We start from the raw sequence: 9,567 nt of genomic DNA, 5'->3' as shown, positions 1-9,567 counted from the left end.
TTAGGGTGCAAGAAAAAAATAAAGGCAAAACGTGCGTAACTTCTATAAATTCCTAGACGCAGCACTCTTAATTGCCATACAACCGCTTTATCAGCGAGGGAGTGAGTGTGATTGGGGAGACGTGCCAAGTGGCGAGAAGGAGAATGATTGGTTAATTGCCCATTAGGATACCTTGATCAAGAGTAAAAGATGTCTAGTTTCTCTAGTACTCTTATCATTATGACTACGTGGTCGACCATAGATCTCCAAAAGTATGTGCGCATAAAACACTGTAAAAGAGAATTTCGGAGACCCATTTTAATGGAGAGATTTTATGAAAAGATGTCTAGTTTCTCTAGTACTCTTATGACTACGTGGTTGACCATAGATCTCCAAAAGTATGTGCGCAAGTGGGCGTAAATCACTGGTATTCTGAGGACGGAGCTTCTTTCAAAAGGGTGGTTTCTCAAATCACGTATGCAAAGCCTGCTCTCCTTTCTCTCCAAGGTGAAGGTGACAAGCTAGGGTTTCACTCTTCAGATGGCGCTTAGATTTGTGCCTGACGATGCGACTTGCTATGGCCAATGATGAAGCCGTCTCCTGAGAAAAGACCAGGGCAGCAGCAGATTTAGCTTGATACCAATCGCAATGCCCCGACCTGCTTCAGCCATTGTTGGTGACTCCTTGCATCTTACAGGTACACACCTCCCCCCTCCTTCACAGAACAATTGGATTGTCGCAGATGCAATGTGGTTGATGATGATGGAGTGAAAAACGCGCAATTATGGTGAGAGATGATGGTGCCCTGATCCGCTTATAGTGTCGTGGACATGGGATGTAGAAGCTCTTTTTGCCGATTCTTTCTTCTACATGTTCAAGTGGTGCGAAAGGGTTGGGATGACATGTATGTGCTATTTAGGGCACCATTACAGCCGAGTGGTAGGCAAGCAGGAATCTGCGGGATATTATCTTGAGGCTTCACGTGGTTTTTATGGGCATTAGTGCATAGTCGACTACGAGCTAACCTTTTTGCTCAGCTGACATTTATTGGATTGCCAAGCAGACTGAAAGTTAGGCCCCGGGGTTGATGTGGCCTATATAAGTAGGGTTGTGCACACTTTGCATTCCATTTGCCGTATTCTCTGCTGCAATCAAGAGCACTGGGCGTTATAGGAAGCAACACACAGCAGTGTCCATGTTGGGCATGTGAGTGGATTCTACCCTAGTTCTGACGGTCAGCAGGGCTGGCTACCCATCTTGTATGAAATGTACTTTCATACGCTATACATGCTTGGGCTCTTCAATGTGCAAATTATTTTTTATTCTGTGTTGTAAAGCAATCTTATTAAGGTAAATGTGAAGCAGGATTCCGCCCAAATGTGTTAGCATTGCTCTTTGTGGCAGTTGGTATCAAAGCCATACCTGCTCCAATGCACAAGGTTGCAGTCCGACATAGGAGCACAGGAAGCAAGAGTGACATTTTTTTTCACATTTTTGGATATTTTTCCCCTACCCCAGACTAATATTATCAGCCTGATATTATTAGCCAAGTGAAGCAACATGCTATTTTAGCTCTAAAAGTGGCCCAAAGCAGGCCAAAACCAGGCTCTAACGGGCCCAACAAGGCGCGCATTAGAATTAGTTTGGCCCTAAAACAGTCCAAGGGCCCTCAAGGGGCCCGACTGGCTGTGCCCCCAGGCCTGGACCATAGGGGACTATTTGACCTTGAACTGGCATAGTTATCTGTGAGCATTCTTCAAGATGAGTTGGATCTCGAATATACTTCTTTAATAAGCTAGCATAAAAGACATTGTGGATATACTTCTTTATTAATAAGTTGACATGAATTGCCCACTGCATTACAAATAAACTTCTGATCTAGCCTAAGCAGCCCGTGTTCTTCACCGGCTGTTTCCTTGGAGGCTTCATTCATGCCTCTTATATTCCGTTGTGCAATCGCTCTTGCCCGCACATAGTACCAAAGCATCATGAACATTAGCTTTCAAAGGATGCAAAAACCTAATAACATGGGTCGTTCCTCTGACATTCCCGAGGAGGATGAGATTTTTAATGGGGAGTCTGCTTGCAAAAGAATATGAGATTTCTGATGTGGTGTCTTCATTCTGAGAGCTATTGCTGGAGTCTTCCCAACCAGTTATTGCCAATCCTCCTCCTTCCCGCTTCCATACATCTCCTTTCGTAGATCTTACAGGAGCAACCCAATACCAAGCCATTAGAGCATTCACGTATTCAACCCTTCTTGGAGGGCGTCGTTGCAGCCGCTGGCTCACCAACTAGATTGTAGGAGGACCTATATGATTTTGGAAGCTCGGTGGTCAAATCGCTACTATTGAGTTCACACTTGTTAAAGGTACGTATGCACCTTGGCATGCGTATTTTTCTAGACCCCAATTTGGTGTCTTCTACGTCTGATGTGCAAGACTATCATGAGGTTACCCATAATCTTTGGAAGACCGTGAGCCTAACTTGAGGGTCTACGAATAGCATGTCTCAGTAGTCTATTGGTAGGTGAGGAGGTAACTTTGCTTTCTTTTCTGGTTCATTTGGAAATCATGCACAATCTCAAAAAAAAACCCTCCCTCCACTCCTGTCACCTTGAACGGTGCGTTAGGTCTTGGGTCTGGTTCTCAAATACTCATTGGTTCCTCTCTTATCAAGGAACACCTGCAGTGGCTACTGCATTTGCGAAGTTATCCTGCATAACCCACCCAAAGTGGGCTCCCAGGTCCCACGAAGCTCTGCTGCCAAACCAGGGAACTGGAGGTGTGTGGAAATGAGTGTCGAAATCTGAGGCACAAAAGCCCCTATACCATGGGACGAGGGTGATTGTCATGGCCCTGTGAAAATGGAACAGCACAAGTGTGGGCATGGTGGTTGCAGAGTCAGAATATTGAATGATTCACATGGGGGGTGCCCGGACAGAGTTAATGATGTGTGGACGTCCCTAGGTGTGAAGGGGGGGAACTAGAACATTAAACTTTTAATGTTTATTAAAGTTGCCCCTAGGCCTTAGTGGCCCCTAGGGACTTTTAAAGTTTGGGGCCCTAGGATTATTATGGGGAGGGGGGCCACTCCACTTTTGGAGTGTGTGCTTCTCTCTCCTCCCTCTCTCTCTTCTTTTTGGGAAAAGGAGTCATGGAGCATACATGCCCTTGTGGGCTCATGCGTGGAAAAGCAGGAAGAGGAAGAGTCGACTGCAGATTTTCTGGTTGCTGCTGTTTTATCTGTGCAAACCAGCCATACAGCCTTGTACGGACAGGCTGCAGGTTCTCTCCTGGTACAGACTACGCACAGGAGCTGCTGCGGGCCTATCTCTCTGCTGGACAGGCTGCGCACAGGCTCTGGACAGGCTTTAGTTGCTGGTACAGCACTGTACGACTGCCGTACAGTGTACGGACAGTTCAGGTACAGCTGTACTGTTGGCGGCGCTGGACTGAACTGCTGTTGGCGGCGCTGGACAGGTCTGGCTGCTCAGGTTCAGGCGAGTACAAGTGTTGGCTGCAGGCGGCTTATACAAGGACCGCTTTTGGCACGTATCTCGAGGCAGTACAGACCAGTACAGGGCTGATTTTCAGATCTGTACAGTCAAGTACAGCATATAGTTGGACACAAGGAGGAGGGTACAGACAAGTACGTACATGCGTGTGAAGCAGGGTTGTGGAAACAAGTGCCTGCAAGTACAGATTGGTACCGTTGCTTCCTCCAGTGCAAATACACGGGCTGATTTTGGTAAGCTCCGCATCTGTTCATTTATCTCTCTTTCTACTGCTTGATGTCTGTTGCAGATTTGAGCTATCTGGCCCCTTGTGAGAGGAGGGGTAAGGGAGATTGACAAGGGTTGAGACAGAGTTTGGACAGTACATGTATGTATGAGCTGAGATGTTGAATCATGTACTTGAGTTATGCCAGATGTATGCTCATGGCTGCCCTGCTTAGTGGTCTTGGCTGATCAGAGGGAGGCACAATGTGTTATTTTGAGACACAGATCTGTGTGCATGGATCCTCTGTGCTAAGAGGGATTGTGGGCCGTCAAATTGGACATACAGGTGTAATCTCTTGGCTAATTTTTGTTGTACTTAGCCATTCATATTTTTTGGAATTGAATAAAGAAAATTGCTTGCACCTAATTTCTCGCCAAAAAAAAGCACCCGCACTAAAGCCATGCTTGGTAGAGAGATTTTGCAGGGAAATTTAGCCCCAATCTTTTCTGTTTTCATATCTAGACTACAAGTGGACGGGTGACTGCTAGTCTACCGCACTCTGGTTTCTATCAGAGGCCGGTTTCAAGGTTCCGTTGCCGGGACCAATCATCAACTTTCTGAAGGGGGTGAGCTCGTGGTTGCTTTGAAGAAAGCCATCGCTGAAAATTCAGCAAACATGTCTGATATAGAGGATGAGTACTTCTATCATAAAGAAGAAGAGCAAGAGACTTCTCCTGAGAAAGATGTATCTGAGGATATTTTTGCAGGAGAACAGGCTGCAGATGTTGAGCCTTACGAGGATGTAACACAGCCAGAGGATGTACATGGTAAAGAGGATGATGATGCTCGGTTCAAAGATCGTTTGGCTAGTGTTATGGATGTATTTATGCAGCTCACACAGAGTGAGAGATTTGCTGAATTTATGAGATCCCGCACAGAGTCCCGCACAGAGCCCGAGAAAAAGAAGAAGGTGGTTCGTTCTAAGAATCTTCCTCAGGGTCATAGTGGTGCCATCCCACAGGAACCATCTTTTGGCCAGTTTCCGAACATGCAGCATGCTTATGGTGCTAACTCTCAGAGTTCCTTCTATGGACAACCACCTATTCCTCAGCAGAATATGCATCCAGGTTATTTTGGTGGTGGCTCTGTGTTCCAATCTATGACTGGGGGTTACCCTCAGGGAGGCATGGGTATGCACGGGCCTTTTGGAGCTAATTTTCAGCCTGGTATGCAGGGGAATATGTATGGTGGTATGCAGTCCGGTATGCAAGGAAATATGTTTGGAGGCATGCAACCTGGGATGCAAGGCAATATGTTTGGTGGTATGCAGCCAGGTATGCATAATGGAATGTTTGGAAACATGGCTGGGATGTATGGTATGCCTGGTGTGGGAATGGGAAATGTTGACCCAATGATGGGCATGAATGTTGGGGGCAGCAATCTTGCGAAACCACTTCCACATGATAATCTAACACCTATGGGAAAGGTGAAAGATTACAAGGAAGGGGGAGCTGCAGTGAAGTTTGATACATTCAGTGGGGCCAAGGATATCTACACCTTTGGGCAGTGAGTTTAATGCAACTCTTTAGGAGTAACACAAACTCAGAGGTCTAGAGGTGCCAAGCTGATAGTAGAAGAACTTTGGTATTGTATTTGGCTTGGTTTATGACCAGGCAGAAATATAGCTAGTTGCTTCTATGTCTTCTCCTGTGCACAATCTATTTGCTAGTTTGCTTTATGGCTGTTTGAAGTAAAGAAAGTTTTGAATTCCCTGTCACCACTGCTATGTGATTAGTCCAGAATTTCCACCACATGTAATTACGCTGTGTGAGCAGCCTGTGGGGCTAGGTCAGCTTTTCTAACATGGTATCAGAGCCCGTTTGGTGATCTGGGGAGTTTGGATGGAAGATCACTAGCAAGGAAGCTTGAAGGTAGGAAGACCTCGGTGAGGAGATCCTGATTCAAAGGCTTTTGGGATTCTTGCTTCCACGTCTGGAGGATTGTACCCTTGCGGCAGGGAGGAAGAGGTTCAGGCAAGTATATTGCTTGTGGATATTTTATTACTCAGTTCATTGCCATGGCTACCAGGTACCAAATCTTGACTTTTGGTGAGGCGGGGAAGTTGGATGAAACCAATTACCTGCTTTCGAAGATGAAAGTGAAGAGCCACTTGGTGCTGAGAGAGTCATGGGAGATAGCGACATGGGTGGAGTTGGTGCAGTGACAACACCGGCGATGCCGACTGCTCCAGTAGTGACGACACCTCCAGATCTGATACTTATGAGACCATGGCACATTTGAGATGCGGAGGCCTTGGCTATCATAGTGGGCATGATGACAGACAAGGTTTTATGACATATACATATGGCTGACACTTCTTTCGAGGCATGGACTATTTTACAGGATACATATGTGTTGAGCAATGAGGCGAGGATATTTGGAGACTGAGCTCTTTGGCATGGGCATGGATGAGGGAGCTTCGGTGCAAGAGCACATAACAAAGAGCATGGAGCAATGAGGCGAGGATATTTGGAGACTGAGCTCTTTGGCATGGGCATGGATGAGGGAACTTCGGTGCAAGAGCACATAACAAAGATGAAGATTCTACAGAATCAAGTAACTGGCTGCGCTAGGTCAGACCTCGAGCTCGACCAGGATGGCGAGGCTATTGTTGGAGAGCTCCCTTTCAGAGGTATGGTAGTTTCTACACTACTGTAACTGTAGGACATAGAGCAGCACCGATTACTTTTGAGGAGTTAGTGCCTTTGTTGTTGCAGCAGGAAGCTCAGAAAAAGAGGCTGGAAGGTACCGACGATAAAGCCCTAACAACTTAGGACAAGAGCAAAGGTAAGGGTAAGGGTAGGGCTGGCAAAGGCAAGCCCAAATAGGAAAAGAAGACTGATGAAGGAGCAGACTCTTCAGAAGAAGACAACAAGAAGAAAAGGAAACATGAGGGAAAGTGCCACTTTGTGACCAACCAGGACATCATGTGAAAAGTGCAGGAAGAAAAAGGCTGATCAGAAAGGGAAGGGGGCCAGCTTAGGGTTAGAAGATCAGAAGAAAGGAGATCCTTATGTCTCAGAGGAGCTCTTCGTGGTGACCTCTCTGACTGTTGCTGAGGTGTGCTTTGTGGATCCGAAGGTTATAGTGAGGATGGCTGATATAGAGAGATGGGTAGTTGGGGAGATCCATATCTCAAATAGTGTTGGGTGGGCATCGGAGTGCTCAGCTGAGGACACTGACAAAGATGGGGCTTGATCGACAGGATCATAGTCTCCAAAGTCAGCAGAATGCTGGAAACCAGAGGAGTACATATCGAGGCATTTCTTCGAGATCCATGGTCTAGGTAATCTGGAGTTATGCTTGGGTTTTAATTGCTTAAGTGATTTGGTTGGTTGTGAACTATGCGAGATGCAGGACGAGTTGGAATAGACCCTTGCTTTGGTGGACCCCAGGTTGTCCACTCATGGAGAGGGGGATAGCGGGAGGATGCTGGGAGCTACTGTCCTTAGATGTCATGATAGTGGAGCCCGTGGAATCTCTTCAATGTGATATGCAAGTGTATGCAACAGGATACGTTCTTCTGGGGCTATCCCTTGGACCTTTTTAACTCTTATGTCATTGCGTGGCTTTTGATCTCCAGTGATGTTTGGTTGCAGACACCTTTTTGCAGAGGGCGGTACATTCTTGTGGGACTACTTTCTCGACTTCTTTGACGATGTTAGACAGCTTTGCCTTGGGCTTCTAAACCCATGAGATGATTGCCTTTGAAGGGGTTCTTCGAAGTCTTGTATGGAAGCTTTGCACAGTGGGGATGGAATGGTGACAATCATAAAACTCTTGGGCCCTAAGGAGGTTTTTTGGTATTGTGGTCTCCTCTTGCATTGTGTCTGGCAAGTTATGTGATGGGGTTTGGATGATGTAGGCTTGGACTCTTGATGGTGAGATTTTTTGGGATTCAAACCTTGATTTCTTCCCGTTTGGTACCTGATGATGTCAAGAAGTCCCCTGAGAACCCACTATGTCGTGGTGCTTTGGAGGATGGTGGTATTACCTTGGCTTTGGGAGTAGAAGGTATCTTAGATGATGAGGATAGGGGGTGAGCTCATAGTTACCTTCTTAAGTGAGGCATGGGCACCTCCTTGCCCTTGGTGTTCTTCTCACAAAAGTTGATTGTAGATGTATCATTTGGGAAGCACATGGTTGCTATTCTCTTGTAATGAGTTGATTTGGTAGGAGGTGGGCATCCCCTATGGCCTTAGGATCACAAGTTCTTGTATTGTACTTGAAGGAGTCGCATACTAATGGTATATCAATTCTACCTACCTCACTAGTACTCTGCCCATATCATTCTAGAGGTGTAGGGTTGAGGGTTACTTGGTGGAAATGTTTGTAAAACACCTTGAAGGAGAGCATGTTATCGATCATTTTTTGTGCTTGTGCCTTCCGTCCCTATACATGCAATTATACCACAAATCTTGCTAGGGGAACGATGCGGTCCTTGTCATCCTTCAAATCTACGAGTTGGGCCATGTTTATGGACTTTGCATAGGATTTCTTGTTGCTTTTCTCTCAATTTTCTTGTTGTTTTTCTCTCAATTTTCTCCTTTTTGTACATTAGCTCAATTGACTATTTGATTAAGGGATACATTGGCGTGATGAGTTTGGGCATGTGATGAATTCATCCAGGTATATATTTTTGCCATATTAGCGGACATGCAAATTTCCATTTGTGAAATTTTCGTTTAAGTTATGGCCAGCTGATTTGTGATGATTCTTTCTATCTTCAGTGGTGCGTATGCCTTTGGTACCCTTAGTTTTGTAATAATTCTTTCTATCTTTTTTATTTTCATTTGGGAGACTCTCTGGAGCTTTGACAGAAACTCAGTACGCATACCTTTGTATGAATGTATGCTCTTGTGTAGATGTGTGAGCATATATTGATACATAGTTCTACACCCACTATTGAGCGCTAATGACATTAGTGGGGATGTCATGGTAGCTAGTCCCTATTGTGCATAATGGAGTTGATGGTTTATAACCGATTGGATGACTACCATGAAGTTACAAACTGCACTTCTTTTAATTTTAATATGATGAGTTCGGGCATGTTTTCCAATTCATCTAGGTATATGTTTCTGCGTTACTACCGGATATGCAAATTTTCATTTGTGAAATTTTCATCCAAGTTATGGCCAGCTAATTTGTGATAATTTTTTCTATCTTCAGTGGTGCGTATGCCCTATCTACTACCCTTAGTTTTGTAATAATTCTTTCTATCTTTTTTATTTTTATTTGGGAGAGCCTAAAATCAAGTAAATTTGGACTATGGTTTGATTAGCCTTCTCCCTTAAGTGCTAGCCTTCATTATGGCTGAGTCTGCCCAGACCCTTTGGAGCTCTGACAGAAACTCAGTACGCAGACCTTTGTATGAATTTATGCTCTTGTGTGCCTTGTGTGTGTGAGAGCATATATTGATACTGAGTTCTACACCCACTACTGGGCACTGATGAGGTTAGTGGGGATGTCATGGTAGCTCATAATGGAGTTGATGGTTTATAATCGATTGGATGACTACCATGAAGTTATAAACCACACTTCTTTTAATTTTAATGTGACGAGTTTGGGCATGTTTTTGAATTCATCTAGGTATATAGATACATTGGCACTCAATATGTCATTGTCAGGGGCATCCATTGCATTTTTTCGTCAATTGGCAAGTCTAAGGCGGCATGGGAGCTTCTGAGTCATCAGGCTCAAGGACGGTGCATACATTGGATCCTATGCATATTCTTCATGGAAGGAGTGGTGGATCAGCCCCAACCCTTGTGTGGATGCATGGCCTTGACAAGCTTGGTCACTTATC

The 9,567-nt window shown here is 45.2% G+C and overlaps 1 protein-coding gene across 2 annotated transcripts; it reads left to right on the top strand.

Moving 5' to 3' along the window:
* The first annotated feature begins 288 nt into the window (after positions 1-288).
* On the top strand, positions 289-8,108 carry LOC147607750 (uncharacterized). 2 transcript variants are annotated; one of them, XR_015264634.1, is made up of 2 exons: positions 289-676; positions 7,361-8,108. XR_015264634.1 is itself a non-coding variant. In XM_086790036.1 (2 exons), the coding sequence occupies exon 1, from the start codon at positions 4,576-4,578 to the stop codon at positions 5,269-5,271; it is 696 nt and encodes a 231-aa protein (XP_086646162.1). In that variant the 5' UTR covers positions 4,565-4,575; the 3' UTR covers positions 5,272-7,047; positions 7,361-8,108. The 2 variants fall into 2 exon arrangements, 1 of the variants encoding a protein (XP_086646162.1); XM_086790036.1 differs by lacking the exon at positions 289-676 and adding an exon at positions 4,565-7,047.
* Positions 8,109-9,567: the final 1,459 nt, after the last annotated feature.

Source organism: Cibotium barometz, chromosome 54 (genome assembly GCF_041138505.1).
Source record: "Cibotium barometz isolate CiBa-2024 chromosome 54, ASM4113850v1, whole genome shotgun sequence".
Classification (NCBI taxonomy): Eukaryota; Viridiplantae; Streptophyta; class Polypodiopsida; order Cyatheales; family Cibotiaceae; genus Cibotium; species Cibotium barometz.
The sequence above is the reverse complement of the archived record's forward strand: the minus strand, read 5'-3'. Positions and strand labels throughout refer to the sequence as shown.

What these genes read in the sequence shown, in the direction of transcription:
- LOC147607750 (XM_086790036.1), top strand. Translation starts at nt 4,576, where the DNA reads ATGGATGTATTTATGCAGCTCACACAGAGTGAGAGATTTGCTGAATTT.